The sequence below is a fragment of the Neodiprion pinetum genome, chromosome 7 (assembly GCF_021155775.2).
Source record: "Neodiprion pinetum isolate iyNeoPine1 chromosome 7, iyNeoPine1.2, whole genome shotgun sequence".
In the NCBI taxonomy this organism is placed as follows: domain Eukaryota; kingdom Metazoa; phylum Arthropoda; class Insecta; order Hymenoptera; family Diprionidae; genus Neodiprion; species Neodiprion pinetum.
In genome coordinates this window covers 23,306,160-23,323,651 of record NC_060238.1, presented here as the reverse complement: position 1 = coordinate 23,323,651, position 17,492 = coordinate 23,306,160, and the positions used below count along the sequence as shown (strand labels likewise).

At 37.4% G+C, this 17,492-nt stretch overlaps 1 protein-coding gene across 7 annotated transcripts in view; it reads right to left on the bottom strand.

The window, feature by feature from the left end:
- Nucleotides 1-105: 105 nt before the first annotated feature.
- LOC124222814 (rho guanine nucleotide exchange factor 17) overlaps nucleotides 106-17,492 on the bottom strand; it is a 47,887-nt gene continuing 30,500 nt past the window's right edge. For 3 of the 7 annotated variants that reach the window (XM_046634165.2, XM_046634170.2, XM_046634169.2), the window contains exons 9-24: nucleotides 13,599-13,676; nucleotides 9,572-9,649; nucleotides 9,273-9,377; nucleotides 8,655-8,771; nucleotides 8,228-8,514; nucleotides 7,880-8,017; nucleotides 7,712-7,806; nucleotides 7,029-7,251; nucleotides 6,858-6,949; nucleotides 6,087-6,354; nucleotides 5,789-5,896; nucleotides 5,453-5,692; nucleotides 4,490-4,557; nucleotides 3,431-3,757; nucleotides 2,784-2,957; nucleotides 106-2,410 (exon numbers count right to left, since the gene is read on the bottom strand). In XM_046634165.2, coding sequence (XP_046490121.1) covers nucleotides 2,148-2,410; nucleotides 2,784-2,957; nucleotides 3,431-3,757; nucleotides 4,490-4,557; nucleotides 5,453-5,692; nucleotides 5,789-5,896; nucleotides 6,087-6,354; nucleotides 6,858-6,949; nucleotides 7,029-7,251; nucleotides 7,712-7,806; nucleotides 7,880-8,017; nucleotides 8,228-8,514; nucleotides 8,655-8,771; nucleotides 9,273-9,377; nucleotides 9,572-9,649; nucleotides 13,599-13,676 — 2,661 coding nt within the window. In that variant the 3' untranslated portion in view covers nucleotides 106-2,147. The remainder of the gene's footprint in view (nucleotides 2,411-2,783; nucleotides 2,958-3,430; nucleotides 3,758-4,489; nucleotides 4,558-5,452; nucleotides 5,693-5,788; nucleotides 5,897-6,086; nucleotides 6,355-6,857; nucleotides 6,950-7,028; nucleotides 7,252-7,711; nucleotides 7,807-7,879; nucleotides 8,018-8,227; nucleotides 8,515-8,654; nucleotides 8,772-9,272; nucleotides 9,378-9,571; nucleotides 9,650-13,598; nucleotides 13,677-17,492) is intronic. The other 4 variants (XM_046634167.2, XM_046634172.2, XM_046634168.2 and 1 more) reach the window with 3 other exon arrangements.

Genomic DNA, 17,492 nt, shown 5'->3' with positions numbered 1-17,492 from the left:
ACAATTAAAGACATAAAATTGATTCGCTAAAACTTTGAGCTGCTTTATCGCGCTTGGCTCGTTTCTTTTCGACTTTTTGATTTACAATCTGTTTTCTCCTATCAGTTCTTTATTTTTTTGTTTCTTTTTGTCTATTTAATTCACTTTCGCAAAACACAGTGAACCGTAAATTTGATTACAAAAAAATTCTCTTTTTCTTCAACCGAACGCATAGTTTATTTTATATACGGATTGCCTTTCGTAGGATAAAAAAAGTTTGAAGCAACAAAAATTGATCAATCAAACGGAATTTTCAGTTTCTTCAGGCGCTGTGGGTGAAACGGAAATCGGAAAAAAAAATTTTTTTTTTTTTTCGAACAGTGAGACAACTTTTATATTGTATTATGCACTCTATAGGTATATACCAATATATACCAATGAAATTGTATTACAATAATTTAATAATCAGTCGTTAAACTCTTGCAGCCGACTCGATCGGATCTCAATATCTAATATATACGTAAGTAATAATATCCTATCAAGATGGCGTTATACAAAATAAAATCTGAGCAATGCAGGGTGTACAAATAATAAGTGTTAATCGTATATTATATATTTTATTTTCCTTTCCTTCGCTGTTAACTGATTAATTTTTCATTTATAAAATTTTTTTCAAACACCATAAGCATGTATAAATATATACATATGTATATATTTATTTATGTGTGATTTAATGAATAAATTAAAAATTTGGCACCTGACATGTTTTTTTCATTCCTCTTCTCCATTCTCTTTCTTTCTAACCGCGTACGCGAATAATCGAAGCAGTATAATTATAATAATATGTCTCTCTATGTTCGTGTGTAAGAAAATAAATTCTGCACGATTATTTGATTCTCCGTACATCTTACGAGTGTGTGTATATTTTGTATAATAGTGTTGACGCAAGTTACACTTAGGTAATAATAATAGGTGTACTTGCACGCGTCCACGTATTTATCTATTCATTTATTTGTCCGTTCGTTTATTCATTGATTTGTTCAAAAAACCATTTTTAGGCCTACGTTTCAAATAGACTTATTGACAGATAATACGTATGCGTGACTGTGCGTATGCGTATAGGTCTACTGACGTATTCATATGCGAATTCTTCAATTATAGGTTTCTCATCTGTTATTACACCTTCTTCTCGCAGCATGCTATATATATATATATATATATTCTATACGAATACATATATTTATACGTAGTGTATATATAATTGCGTATCGGATACGCCGACTACTCTCAGGTAACTCAGGCTCTTGTAGATAAGCTCGACATACCGTTTATTTACGTAAACGCTCTATATATGTATGTATATATATATATATATATATATATATATAAATTTTTTTCCACGTTGTTCGTTTTTATTTGTTCTTTCGGTTGCTTCAAATTTAAAAACGTGACCGTTGAGATGTCAAATGGGGGGAAACGAAAGAATCGTACTTTAGAAATTTGATCAATCGATCGATCGATACTTATGTTCATATAATATTCGCCGATGTGGACGCGGTTGGAAAATAAAATATTAATAAAAAAAATCAAACGTATGCAATGGATCCCAGATCGCTTGACGACGTATAATTGTTTCCTTCTCATATAATTGTACACGATCTATAATATATATATATATATATTGTTTTCTGATATTCGCCGCTTCGGTGTACATGTACAACAATAAGTATCGAAATCTTGATTGACAGCAAAAATATTATTTTTGTTTCTCTCTTTTTTTTTAGATTTATTCATTTATTTATTTATTTATTTATTTATTTTTTTTCAATCTCCATCCTGCATCTTTCATCTGTGATTCTGGTAATTCAGAATACTTAACTTTCAACAATATTTCCTCGCTCGAATCTCCCGTCGCAAAATTCCCTCGTGCTCTTGATCCTCGCAGTATTCGTTTCGCCAGTGACTGAAACTCCTCGATATCCGGACACTTTGACCGTTTCTTCTTCAGCTGATCGGGACAAAATTCGGGAAGTGTCGATTCACTCGAATAGGTCCACGTCTCATCTCTAACCTCCTTTTTTCTTTCCCTTCCGTCTCTCATTACCTCAGCTCGTTCATCCGAAGTTATCACCTACTGGCCAGTTCAGTGGCCGTTTACAATATTTCGATCATACTTTCCATAAAAGTAAATGATTCGTTGAGTCCTCGCGGCCGGCCTGAAGCTCCGCCGAAGCTTGGGGCCCTCTGAAGTCTTCGTAACCATCGCCTCCCGATATGACCAACAATTTTCCAAGGTTTATGTTGGTCTGTTGGACCTTCGACGACTTCAACGAGTACCTGTCCATTTTTGGCCGGGGATCAGGTTTCACTGGTGACGTTGTTTCGACACATGTCAAAAATCTCACGTGTCCCGTGTGTCCGTGGGGAATTCCTAGACGGAAATAACAGTCATTCACCGTTCCAGAGGCGGACAAGTTAATAAGTAGACAGCTGGATGGTTGGATCTTATTTGTGTCCGTGACATTGTTGGACAATATTGCGGTATGCGAAATGAAAATAGTATGGAAAGTCACGATATTCAATCGCAAGCATATAAGAACATAGATGGATGGATGGATGGATGGATGGATATAATGGTAGACAGATGTATAGCTTATTGGTGTACATGGCGATATTGGATAATATAATTACGGTGCAATTAAAAGACAGGGAAACGGCGTGAGAAGAGCATAAAAAAGCAAAAATCGGTTTCTCCTGGTTTCATTCTCATTTGTTGATTGTTTTATTTATTTTTCTTTGCGAACCTGTAACCGTAGGTGGCTGCGACATCCTCTGGGTCGAAGACTTGATGTGGGGAATCGGAACCGTAAGAAGGACCCCTGCACTCGTTCCAATCCATAGCAACTCGTTGCAGGCCAAAAGTGCCGTAACTCTTAAACAGGCCGCTTTGTGCTGTCTTATAATGTCATCGCAACCTGCAACGAGTTTATATGTTTTCGTTAAAATAAACTTCGCTTTGATGTATCGTCGCACAAGAACTTTAAAAAAATTTTTTTTTTTTTCTTGAACAATACTATCGACGAAAGAATTGAAAGCATGGTTTTTGACTTGGTAAAATTTTTTTCCACGCTTCGCCAACAGTTGGACAACTTTCACCAGGCACCAATATTCAAATTCCTTCAAAAGTTTAAAATTTCAAGATCACGGGGGAAAAATCGTTCGTCGGATTAATCCTTAACCTCGTATAAAATCGTGTTTCAATTTTATCAGAAAAAGTAAACAATCCTAAAAAAAAAAAAAAAAAAAAAAAAAGGTGCGACGAACTCAAAAACTACCGAGTCAACTAACTCCGCTAAGGTAAAACGATACCAGGATGAAGAGAGAAAAAAAAAAAATAAAAAAAATTACATTCACCCGGAATTTCCGGCTACAAATTTGATTTGACACTTACTGGCAAGCATCTTTGTCACCGCAGGTGCGATGTTGATGTCTGTCAGGCACTCGTAAGTACCGGCATGGAAAAGCCTCAGGACGGCGCTGTTGTGAATGGAAATCCATACTCCGGGACCACCGTAGCTTGCCATGCAGGAAACGGGTCGACTTGTGTCGTTGCTGGCTGCGAAAGTGTGCTCGATGTCCAGGGGATGGGTGTTGAGGATTTTTATCGTGTTGTGACACCCGCACCACAGCTTGCCTGCCACTGGAAGCATCTTCGTGACCGGTGAGGCGACAGTTCCGACCGAAATCGTTGTCGGATCGCTGGTTATCCATCCGCCTACTGAGGAAAGACGAGGTCGATTAACCCTTTCGGTCGCGCCGTTCTGTTTTTTTTTTTTTTTTTTTGTTTTAGTACGATTTTTTTTTCAAATGCAAATTGCGGAAGTGCAATTATTATACGTTTCCTGTGTATTTTGCGACGCCGAAAGCGAATTAGATGTTACCAAAATTTAATAAAACTAAGAACAACCGCTAAAATTTGGTGCAAACAGGGTGAATTATCAACATTGTTTCAGACAATCCACTTTTGAATGAGATTTATGTGAATATTTATTTTGAAACAGTTTTTATTATTTGTGTGCATCCATATAGAGGATGGAAAACTACCCCTGTGCAATGAATTTTGTGAATGTAATGGCCATTCTGAGATCTCAGTTTGTCAACCAATGAATTCCAATCGTTTTTAGTATTCGTTTATCATCAAATTTCTCCGCTAACGAATTATATTCACAAAAATACGTTGTTTTTCTTTTTTTGCATGGTTTTACTTATAACAATTTTAAACAATCATGGATTCACAAAAAAAATCTAATCGTTACAAGATTTGAGTATTTTTTTATTAACTGAAAATGCAAAAATCGTCAGGATTTTGCAAAGAATGTAATAAAGATGACAGCAGAAAAGAAGAAAAAAACAAAGGGCGCTACTATAGTGGCTTCTGTGGGTGAACGTGTTGAATTGAACAGTGCCAAAACTAGTGAGGTCGGTTAAAATTGCGTTTATAATTACTTACGATGGTCTCTCGAGTAGACAGTAATGTCTCCGTTTGCCAGTGACACGAAAACTTTGTTATCTAAATATCTGCGGAAGAGAAAAACAGTGCTCAGTACATAACCGTCGACATCTTACAGGGTTTCGACAGTTCCAGGCTATTTTCTGGCCAAATTCGATTTGGAAATGACGTGATTTGTGTCCAACAAAGGATACTGCAAAAATTTTACTGTTGAAATTGGACGGCGTGAACTTCGATAGAATAGTTCATTTTCGAAATCAATTCGTATATCGAGCATCCGATGATGTTGGATCGAGGGGTTAATCTCTCGTCGATTTGACGTACACCATGATTTCAGGGATTTCGAATGATTTCAAAAGATATTAGGGCATTCGAAAGGATTCAAAAGATTACAACAGATTTCATGGGATTTTAATAGATTTTTTGAAAGAAAAATTTTTGGGATTTCGAAAGATTTCAAGAAGGTTTCAACTATCACTGAAGATTTCACAATATTTCATATGTTTCAAAGGATTTCAAAAATTTGAAATATTTCAAAGGGTTTCAAAAGATTTTAGAAGATTTCAAAGGATTACACATGATTTCAGAACATCTCAAAGATTCAAGAGTCTTCGCAAGATTTTAAGATTACAAGGATTTCAATGGATATCAAAGGAATTCAAAAAATTTCAGGGATTTCAAAGTGTTTCAAAACATTGCAAAAGACTTCGTGGGATTTCAAAGGATTTTTACATAGGAAATTTTCATAGATTTCAAACGATTTCTGAAAATTTCAAAAGATTACACAAGATTTCCGGAAAAGTGTGCATCAAATTTTTGTTTAAAAAAAACGAGTTTAACCGCTCGCGTTTGATTGACATCAAACGATGTAAAATCGACAAGGAAGTCACAGCCTATGGAAGTGAATACGAAAATCCTAACAGCGAAAGAGACGAAGCACTCTAGAACGGATTTCTTACTTACATAATACAGTGCACGCTGCTGCCGTGCTGGATCTTGACTTTATTTTTCTTTATCCTAATATTGTCGCTGCAGTTGTAGACGTGGATGCAGCCGTCCTCGGTTCCCAGCCACATCGTGGGCTGGTTAAGATCCTCCTCCATGCCAACCCCTTCCAAACTCGACACGTCACCACCCATCGAAGAACTCCCGGCATCCGCGCATGGAATGTCATCAGAATCGGAGTCATCGGAACTTGAACTACTGCGAAAAGCGCGAACGTGATTCAAGGATTTAAAAATTTCGAAGATGATAAATTTCCAATTACCGAATGATTGTTGGCGCGAAGCTTGTTCTTACCTGTCCAATTGAATGTTTCCACCCGTTGCATCTGCGTCTTGAACTGAAATACTTATGCCGCTTTTACCGCTGACGAATGGATTGTTCTTCGGTACGCAGAGGTTCGATCTGTTGGATGTAAATCATTAAGACACCGTAAATTGTTTTATCGATAAAAGTCCCAGAGGTACCTAAAATTACACGCGTCTTTTCGACCTTCCCAGAGACTGAACTACGCAGCTACACAAGTCCCAATCCCGCGAATGAACTCGACTCTCAACATCGATAAACCAGATTTAAAATATGGAAATCGACTCACCCCTGAGTGCAGGCAGGAATACCGGCGACGCAGAGGATTCTCGCGTTACAAACCCCGTTGCACGAAGTGACTTGGGGTGGTTCCGGCGTCAGGCTTAAGACGCATACTTGACCAACGTATCCGTCGCTGTTGCAGACCCAGACGTCCCGGGGCCCTTGACCATTGGCCAGTGTCGGAGCTGCGCAAGTGAACTGAAGACCAGCGCGAGTTTTTCTGATAGGTAACGGGCCAACGAACTCTGGACAAGGTCTTCTGTCCGCCGATAGAGCTGTCGACGTGTGAATGACGTTAGCGTTACGAATGAAAAGCTTGGTGGCGAAATTTCAAGTGAAGAAATCAAACTTTCGAGAAACAACTAAATTTCGAATGGCTGAAAGCCCGACGACTCAAAGTTCCGGAATGCATGATTCCGAAAATTCAAGTTACGGCAGGGAAAAGTTCCGGAAAGTAAACTTTCGATGGGGCGAAATTCGGAGAAAAGTATCGGAAATCCAAAGCAAAGAAAGATCATACTGGTGAAATGTCAGCAAGCCAGAAATTCACTGAACTGAAATGTTGGATCATTCTGAATTTCGATGTTTCAGATTTTAAAACTTTTTCATTCTCGCACTTTAGGAACTTGGAACGTCGGGTTTCGGACCATTCGAAACTTTGAGGCTCCGTCAAAGTGTGACTTCTTTACTTCGAGTTATGCCAGCTTGAAAAATCTGAATTCGCCGCTTTCGAAACTCGAAAAATGTTCTCTCGAATTTTTTCCCCATTTATACTCACCCAGTTTCTGTTTCGCTTCGTTGAAACTCTCCTCCCAGCTCGCCCGCTTGTCCGGCTTGGTGAACATCACCGATATATTCTCGATCCCAGCTCTGCGGAGAGGAAGAAATTATTTTAGAAAATCTACGGTAAACAAAGATCGGACTCTTTTATTCTGGCGTTCAGACTCACTGTGTGTTCAGAGTCAGCTCCAGGCAAGCCAGTTGCGAATGAGCTGCGTTCCTCTCGGCCAGTTGTCGCTGAGTCTGACTCAGAAGGTCCGTTATCACTTCCTCCAATTGCTGCTTCGCGCCGTGCAAATTAGCCGCCAATTCCGTCAACTGAGTCAAAGTCGAGCAATCCTCCCTTAAGTGATCAACTTCCCTCGCCATTCTCCGGAGATTTTCGTCTTTCGCTGTGCGTTGGGATGCAGATTTTAATCAAACTTTTGTTACACATATTATACCGGGACAACCTCTTGAAACTTGAAAATCAACCGCGCATGCGCGAGTTTTATCGACTGTTCGCGCAGGCTGGCCAACCCGAGTTTCAGCTGTCAAACTGTTTCTGCCGGCGATGTAGTTGATACGAATTTTCGAGGTTAGAATCTCAAATAATTGAGGAAGCGACTCGGAAAGGTTTCGGAAGCATTTGTTATCCGTTCGGAATTTAATGCTTACGCTCTTTGAAAATTCAAACGTACACATTTTGCGTTGGTTGGCTCTCCTGCGTCGCAGACAAGAATATCGCTGCCGGAAGAATTGGCCGGCCAATGAGAGTTAATTATTTGGCGCATGCGCGGTTGATTTTCAAGTTTCAAGAAATTGTCCCGGTACGTATATATTACAAATTTGTATTTTGAAAAAAGTAATTACCTTTCATCACCTCGAGATCGTCGAGCGCTATCCTCATCAGCATTTTGTACTTATTCGCCTCGAGTAGACCGACCAAACTATTCGGACAGGAACTCCTGTGACGGTTAAATTAGCACGGTTAAACAACAAGATGGTTAAAATTTTTTCAAAAAATCTTAAAAAACTTACGTCGAGGGTTTTCTAATCGTGCCGCTCCGTCGCTTTATGCTCGTTATTACCAACAAGTCCGAAAATAAAAAAAGGGCTCTCTCTTTTCTCGTTCCCTGATTCGACGCTATCGTCACTAAATCGTGTCGAATAAATGCTCTGCGAAATAAATTTGCAATTACTGGTTTTTCGTATTAAAATAACAGTACGAGCAAAATAATATGAAGCTAAACATTCTCCACTTCGTTTCATCCATTTTAATGAATAATCCTTTTCACAAAATCGTTTTTCCTTCGATCCATCGACTCGTGGATGCTGGACAGTAAAAAATGGAGAGAAAAAGATGCGAAATCGTTGCAGGAATCTGACCTGTCGTTCGTAACGATCCCTGCGAGTCCTTCGACGAGAGCTTGGACCTCTCTAAGAGTCGTCTGCTGCTGTTCCCACTCGAGGGATTCCCTCTCGGTGCAATTTATCTTGACGACTAATTCGTGAACCTCTTTTTGAGCGGCGGTCAGCAGCTCGTGATCGGGATGATTTTGGTCAGTGTGCTTGAGCAACCTCTGAATGAGCAATTCGTATCGCGGAATTTTTTGCACCGGTTTAATGAGCAGTTGATCCAGACCGAGTTTGCCCTTGTGCTCTCTTTCCATCGTCTGCGAAATTAGACGAGATTATTTGAAACGTTCGTGTAAACATTCGATCAGTGTCAATTAAACGGCGTGGATTTTTTTTTTTCCTCAGTCTTGCGAATTCGCAACGTAAAAAATCAAAAAACTAAGCGTAGCATATTTACCTCGAGAAATCTTGCGAATGCTGGTTTCGCTTGGCACGTTGACTTTATTGCCTTTTCCGCTGATTTCCAATTGTCTAAAAAAAGCGTATACGTCTCTAAGACGTCGGGCTTTGTGAACTGCAGAAGAAAATTTATTCCTTTGTTTTCGTTTGTTTCGCTGTTTTTCCTCGCATGTCATTTATATGTATGCAATATATATGTACGAACATTCTTTGTTCAATTTTTCTCTACACACATATATAAACTATCGAATTTTACGAGTCAAGTATTATTCGCACGGTAAAAATCGTCTATAGATTATCTGTTCTTTGACTTCGACTATACACTGTGAAAAAAACTTTTCAACTCATAGATTAGTGAATATTCTTGGTTTATCGTTTTTTCTATTTTTTTTTTTTTTTTTTTTCTTTCCGCTTTCAGCCATCATTTTTACGGAAGCAATGCAATTTTTTTGACAAAAATTTGTGGCAACGTTGTGCCGGAAGTTTGCGGGTGAATAGAAAAAAAAAATAAATAAATAAAAAAAAAAAGAAACTTTCAACAGTGTGACAATTGAACGAATGATATTTTCACGCGAATTATAAACGGATCTTTTCAATTGGCTTGTAGAAATATTACCACGTCTAGAAACACGTCGCCTATAGTCTGTCGCAGTTCCCATGATTCCAATCGTTTCCTTAACTCTTCGAGAAATATTTCATGGTGACTCAGTATCGCCGGAATCTGAATGAGAATTGAATTTGTAAAAATTAGTCAATGTCGCAACAGTCGATTTCCTGTGATTGGATATTTTTTGCGAAAAGAGTTGCGAGTTCCAAAAAAAAAAAAAAAAAAAAAGGGGTACTCTCTTGAAATTATGAGAACAAACAAATGCAACAAATGGGAGAAATTCGTCGCTTCGATCCCGTGTAATTTACCTGGTAAAATATTTCGTCAACAGTGGCAGAATCGACGAGGCCGCTATTCTCGGGGCTCTTCAGAGGCTGGAGATATTTCTGAAAATTAACATCTTTTTACGTGAGTCACGGTGGGTTGAAAATATTTCTATGGTAATAATACGAGAAAGAACAAAAATATGAAGTAAAGAAAGAACGTATAAAAAAAAAAAAAAAAAACAGCAACAACAAACGATTCACTTGCCAATTAAAACAAGCAAACGATCTCGCGCGTTGATTGTAACTAAAACTTGTATGACACGTGTATAGTTAATTCTCTCCGAAGGTTTATACGGTATATCCCAATTTTCTTTAATTCGCGTCGTAGCAATAACTTTATTATACAAGGCGGATTTCCAGCGCAAAATGATGCGCAAGGTATAGGCTGGAAAAACAAATCACTAGTACGGCATCGTGATGTGTTCCAAATACCAAACGAAGTATGCAACGTGGAGTGAAAATCATCTAAATATATGTATATATATATATATATGTATATCTTAAGACCTGCTATTGCAATATTCTCAATTATATCGAGAACTCGGAGTAGAACCAAGTAGTGAATTTTTTTTCTGTCAGGTAACCTTTATTAGTTTTTTTTTTTTTTTTTGTTGCTCTTCATTTCATGCACAACCGATTTGTCAATTGCCAAAATTTTTCGCCTCTTTGACAGGGACTCGATCTTTTATTATTATATGTGTATATTTTTTTTTTTTTTCAATACTTGCTTTATTATTTTCCCACTTTAATAAATCAGACTTTTAACGACGACGATAATTTTTAACGATTGCGGACAGTCGCAAGTTTAGCTCCTGAAACTGTCGTCGGAGATGTTTCATCCCTGATAATTATCCCGCCCCCCCCTCCCCCCCCCCCGAGCCGAATAAATCCCGCGAATAAGACGCGAGTCTCGTTATTCCTTGCAGTGGAAAAACGTTTCGTTGAATAAAATTGAGTGAATTATTTTTTTTCACTCTGTAGCTTTGAATTTACAAAATTCCTCCGCTAATTAACGCGTGTTTACTCGACTCGGAGCGGTTATTCAGCGTGCGTGAGACCTCGTTTCAAATATGAATTCAAAATTTAGTATAGTATTCAGTTGTCTCGCGTGTCAAATGTTACTGGCTTAATGCCAGCTTATAAACCAGCGGCGTAGCTTATATTATACGCGTCTGAAATTCACAATAGGGAAGTTTCGTGGGGGAAAAAAATTATTTATACATATATATATGAAATCAAAAAACTACACACAAGAATCCGTGAAATTTCCCTAATAATACCTGCGTTAATCAAAATAACAATTCGTACGTTAATTTTTCTTTTCCTCAGTTTTTTATTGTGGTCTTTGAAATATCGTCGAGTAAAAAGAAACTCGCGAAAAAATTTTCACGCTCAGAGATTTTGAGGTGAAACGCGACGTTCGCCAAAGGAATGAGAGCGATATTCGCTTCTCGATATCGTCGTTAAAACTCGCGACTTGCCGAAATCTCGATAAATGCAGATTATTTAGTCCCGACTGCACTTCCGCTGCGTATTACGCTGGTTTGAATGAAGTTATTCGGAAAATATATCCCGCTGATCGTACGCACGTTTCTCTCTCTCTCTCTCTCTCTCTCACTCTCTCCTTCCATCTCATACCGTTATTTGCATGCATCGGCGTATCCAAGATTACGTATTTATTTTCCCACGACTCGCGAATCTCGGTCGGATCGGCGCCGCTGATATTACTTGGAATACGAACGTTACTCGTGGCGCCGGCCGATCTGCATCCTGTCTTTCGCCTCGTATTGATTTTTCAATATACGATCCGCCTCCGCGTTTAAAATTTTTCCCACTCATATTTGCCTGTTAATGTGAAATTTGCTAAAATTTTTTTAACATATATTTTTTGATTCGAATCAACGCGAATCGACGCAAGATCGTGCATTGAATACCAAAAGTGTATCGTTAGTTTAATTCTGAGGAAGCTCTTTCTACTAATCATGCAAATATGAATTTTCAATTTTTCTTACAACGTTTCATTTTTCATACGTCAGGATACTACTATTTGAATTCGATTCAAGTCGATCAGTTTCAGCTAAGCGTTATGCAAACTGATGTTCCGATTTTTTAAATCCATCGGGGCGAGGTTGAAATTCCGAGTTTGAAAAGTTCTCAAAGCGGCTTATTCCGAATTATTTGCTGGCGAAACTTGAAGTAAAGAAATAAAACTTTCAAGAAACAACAAAGTTTCGAATGGTCGAAAAGCCGACGACTCATTTCCGATATGTAAGATTACGAAAATTCGAGTTTCGATAAAGTAAAATTCGGAAAGTTAAAATATACTCACAAAACATAGTAAACGAGTGGGTCTAAATAATGAGAAAAATCAGAATGACAAGGATTACGAACGTAAAAAGATCAGAAATCAAAGACAAAGAAAAGTCAGAGTGATGAAATTTCACCGAGCCAGAAATTTACGGAACTGAAAATCTTGGATCATTCGGAATTTCGATGTTTCCGATTTTGTAATTTTCCCATTTTTGCACTCTCAAATTCGGTATTTCAACCCCGCCCCAATCCATCGATACTATTAACGAACAAATGACTATATCATAAATTCGATCAGGTACATTAATTCTGTTGATAATGTTTCAAGCCGAATATCAACAATAAAAATGTTCCCGCATGGCGTCGCGGTTAAATTTTCCACAAACAATCTCCCGAGGCATCGGAATTCTCTGAAAAGTTTCACGAGAATGCAAACAACTCGAGCAACCGACACTCGAGGAGACATAATTTCGTCTGCATCCTTCGAGTCGCGACGGGATAATCCAAACTGGGATTTATGGGAATGCGTCGAATTGAATTCGAGACACTCGGCGCAAGTTTGTCGCAAAGTGGAAAATCGGTTGGCGTTCTAGAATTAACCCTTTCAAACAGTCCGATAATTCATATTTCCTAACTCGTCTTTTTTCAGCAATGCGAGTAGACATCGTACACTGAATTTATAATAAGTCTCCGCAAACGATCACACATATGGAAAATTAATGGCAGCATCAGCAGCAGCGGCACCGAGTTGCCAAATATTCTTTGAAGATTTGAACCAATTTATCGTTTACAATATAACGCGTATATATAATATTATACTCGGCGTGCATAAACGCGGGAAAATTTCAACAGCAATGTAGTGAAATCCATCTTGCGCGTACTCAATGGTTGTTAAATTTATTGTTTATAATATCGCGTATCAGAGAGAGAGAGAGAGACTCGGTCTGTAAACAGACTCAACTTTCCCTTAAATTCTATCGTATATAGATTATTTTCGGCTTTATTCGGTTGTTTATAATTTTACCGGGCGTATAATTCGGTGCTTTTGAATCAAGTCATTGTCGAATCGAATGAAAATCATTTCAAACTTGTTGATGTTTTTTTTTTTTTTTTTTTTTTTTTCTTACACGATAACGTTCCCTTTTTCTCATATTTTCATCTCGTCTGATTTTATTACGTTGAAAATTAACTCGCGATATTTTCATCCTCGCGCCAAAATTACCTTTTTTATTTTATCATCCTGTACTTATTCGGTCAATTGACTTTACGAACTGCGTAGAGAAAAAGAAAAAGACAAAGAATAGAAAAAAAAAAAACTGTATCCACGCACATTTCTAATCGTATTTCTTGCCTTAATTTTATCCAACGCAAAAATCGTGTCCTCGGGTGGAAGAAACGTAATAATATCGTAAAACGCGAAATGATTCGCTTCCAATTTTCCATGCCAACAGTTATCGCGGTTGTTAATAAATTATCAAAAATACGCGCTAAGCTTCATCGAGCGTGAACCGCGTTGCGTTAATTTTTATTTCTCTTAAACCGGAGCCAAGATAATCGCTTTTCTATAAATACGCGACGTAAAAGAAAAAAAGAAAAAAGATTTTCACACACAATGATGAAAAAGCGACGACAGAATGAAAAATCATTGACAATCTTTCATTCGCCGACAATCGGAGAGGTGTTAAATTTGTCAGCTTACGTTGACTAGGATCTGAAGAGCCTCGACGTAGGATCTTTCCGTATCGTAAAGTTCGACAACGACGTGGGTTCTGGTATCCTGAAACAGATAATTACGAAAATCTCTTATAGAATATTAAGAATGCATAACGTGTGGAATTGGATTGTTAAAAAACATAATTTAAAAATTTTTTTACATATTATTCCTACTCTATTGGCGAATTGAAGAAAAATAAATTGTCGCATGTACATTCGGTTTAAAAAAATATTACGTTTTCATTTTTCACCCATTACTCGCGCTTTTCTTGCAAATTTAAACAAAAACAAAAATTAAAACATCAAAAGAATCAGGGTGTTTGGGAAAAAAATAATTTGGAGGGTGACACGGCGGAAGATCGTAAATTATTATTATTATAATTATTGTTGAAACAATCCAATGTACGTAGATCGGAGATTTAAACTTGTTGCTTTAAAATTTGGAGAATTTCTTGCCTGTCAGTTATAAAGCCGGATATATTTTCCTCGCGTATGGTAGATTCTCCGAAAGCGTATCGCATCTATATTAATATTGATCGAAACCTCGGCCAAATATAGCCATTCTCCGTGCCTACGCTTCGAATCCCAAGTCCGTAGGAGGTCGTTCTAAATAAGCAACGTTGCTGCGCATAAATTGATCGGTTTACCTCTCACACTCTAGTAACATTTATCCGCGTAATAATTGTCACATTCACGCTCATGGGATTCATTTTTTGATAAGAACTATAATGTGTAAAACAATCTTAACGCCACGTACGATTAGAATTACTTGAAAATTGGAAAAACGTAAGTTTGAGAATCAAGCAAATTGAAACTTTCACAACCTACAATTTTACACACTTGTCGGAATTTTCGAAAATTAGGTTTCAATCGCCTGAAACTTCGTAACTCTTACCTAAGTCCAAAAAAATAATCCAACGCGACGCGATCGAATCGGCAAAAATCAATCGGTTAATCGATTGTTTCGGATTTGTTTGAAACGGTGCGTTTGAAATCAAAATTTTTTATATTTCAATACTCAGTCTTGATAGCGGAAAATTTTTTTGATACTTTACAATTTCGTTCAAAATATTTTTCAATTTCGAGTAAATATATTCATCTATCTTTCGCTTGTTAATATCAAGCAAGTACTTAGTAAGTAAAACGATGATAATAATTGATACGCTGATCGCGTAAATTGATATCGCATCGCGTCGTTCACAGGAGTAAAAAACAAATACGTATTGCGAGGAAAAATAATGAAGTTTGAAAAAATAAAACGATCAATCGAAAATCGATTATTTTTCGTCATTCTTAGTACATGTATTAATAATAATTGTTACGCGTCGGAACTGAAGGAAATGAAGAAAATAAAAAATATAAACAATGATAACAATAAGTGAAATTAAAGGAAAGGACCGTGAGAATCGTTCGGAATCGAAGGTAGCCAGAAATTGGAAATTAATTAAATATGTATATTACGTATACGCGTATACAAAATTCATGCAGCATTCAACAAGACGCGGAAGCCGCGCGAGCTGCGATTTATCCTTGAATTTCTATAACGGTGTTGAATTTATTATACCAAGTGGTGTTTGATGCCGATGGTAAATTTAGAACGTTGACCGTAGTAAAAGTTGGCATTTATCATCAGGGTATGATCATGATCGTGATGAGCATTCGTGCGAAGCCGGCTCATGACATTTATACGAATACACGTGTATTTATTGTTATATTATACACATATATATACACCCATAATCATCCGGCATAAACAAATCGTCTTTTCGAATTGAGTTTTATCAAATTATGTACATCACAGCCTTGACTAGGCTCGATACTCGATTTTATTTATATCACTCGCAGACATTGTAATATTCCAAATAATATATGCGACGTGTCAATTTGAATTGAATCAGTTTTGCCAAAAGGATCGCTTTGCAGAATTTACGAAAACGCGAATAGTAAGGAAAACCGACGAGCCGCGTCGTTTCTTCCTTTTTTTTTAAAATTCTTCTTCACATCCGTTTTTTACTCAATCTCTTTAACGTAGAAATCAAATTTTTATCTGCACCATTCTTTAATCGGTTTCTTTTGGTTTTTTATTATTATATTAGTACGTTTATCAGAAAAATCAACTAATTCTAACCTTTGCAACTCAACTTAATTCATTTGAATCAATTATTTTGATAAATGATATGTACATACGTTAAAAGTAAATAGAATTAATTTCAATCCGTTGATTCCGTACGATAGAAAAAATGTTGTCTGTTTTTTTTTTTTCTTTGTTTTTTTCTTTAGTACAAGGAAACGAAGACGGAAATTTCGTTGCTGGAGATTATCGTTGAAAAAGATATTTGAAAAGTAGTAGATTACGCAATAAGGGAACGAAGTCGAAGATTGTTACAAATCGACTAATTGACTTTTATTCCTGTGTTACATATATATGAAACCTCATTCCCGACTCAAATCTGGCCACATTATTGACTGAAAAGTATTTTCCTTTTACGAATAAGTGTGATCTATCAATCTAAAAATTATAATATCATTGACAGCTTATAATAAAAATAAAAAGAGATGCGGTTTGAAATGGGAAAGAAAGAATTTTCCCCACAGATGAGGGGAATAAAGTAAAGAGGGAATAACATGTCACTTTACTCCCGCTTTTGAGGTAAGAAAAAAGTGAACATCACGGTTGAGTCGGGAATAAACGAATTAAAGAACGTTGAAATCGATGATGAAACTTTAAAAAACCGAACAATCGCAGAAAATTCCAAGAAGAATAAAAAGACGAAGAGGAGAAAGATGGAGAATATTGGAAAGCATAAAGAACCCACCACTCGTTTCGTGACATTCTCGTTATCCTCGCTATCTTCCGAAGGCTGACTGGCAAGCCTGCGTCCAACACTCATTGTCAACACTGTGTTTTCCTATTTTGAATTTCACAACGGTTCGACGGCACCATCGACGTTTCATTATAACAAACGAACATGCGATAATTAACTTCACACCCGAAATCGTAACTCGTCGTCTGAGAATTCATCCCAAAGTATAAGCGCTGCACTTGAATCCCGCGATTCCTCGTCACATAATCACTGATTGGCAACTTGTTGCTGTTTTTGTTTTTATTTATTCGTTATTTTTCCACAATATACGCACCGTGTCAGATTAAACTCAGCGTTATATCCGCTGTTATTTCTCCTCCCATTCTCATCGTTAGGCAGGCCTCTGTTCTTCTATTATTATCTCACGAATACTCGCCGCTCTCCTCTCCACCCCCCCCTCTTCGATTTTCCACAATTTGTTTATCCAACGATCGGCGCGTTGCAAACTAAATTCACAAAATACGCGTCAAATCGCCGCTGATTATTCGCCACCGAAACAATTTCTGGTTCAATCGGATTGCAGACAATGAAATTCGTCGCTCAAGCAATCGCACGATAATATTATCGTAGACCTGATCTATTCAAATATACACACCCGCAATACGTAAATAGCGACGGAACAATGCGATTGGCAAATCGTTCCCTTGTCAATTGGATACAATTTTTTACTCTCGAGATTTTGTTAATATTTGTTTAATCTAATCGTCGAGCATTCGATGCGGAATTTTTTTTAAACAAGTTTAAAGACGGGACAATAAAATTGTACGAGAAAAAAATCACCGGCAAATCCCAACGACGATTCGATAATCTTAGGCGAATTTCGCCGTGTGTGCTGATCGATAATTTATCGATAGACTTTAAACGGGCTTTAAACAAACGGTCGGAAGATGATCGGAGCTCTGTTCGTTAAACCGATAAATTACTTCTGTAATACGGCGTCAAGTATCGGACAGTCGTTCAGTTTCACCGTAAATTCGGCGCCCGGCTTTGGAACAATTTTCAATTAAATTATTTTC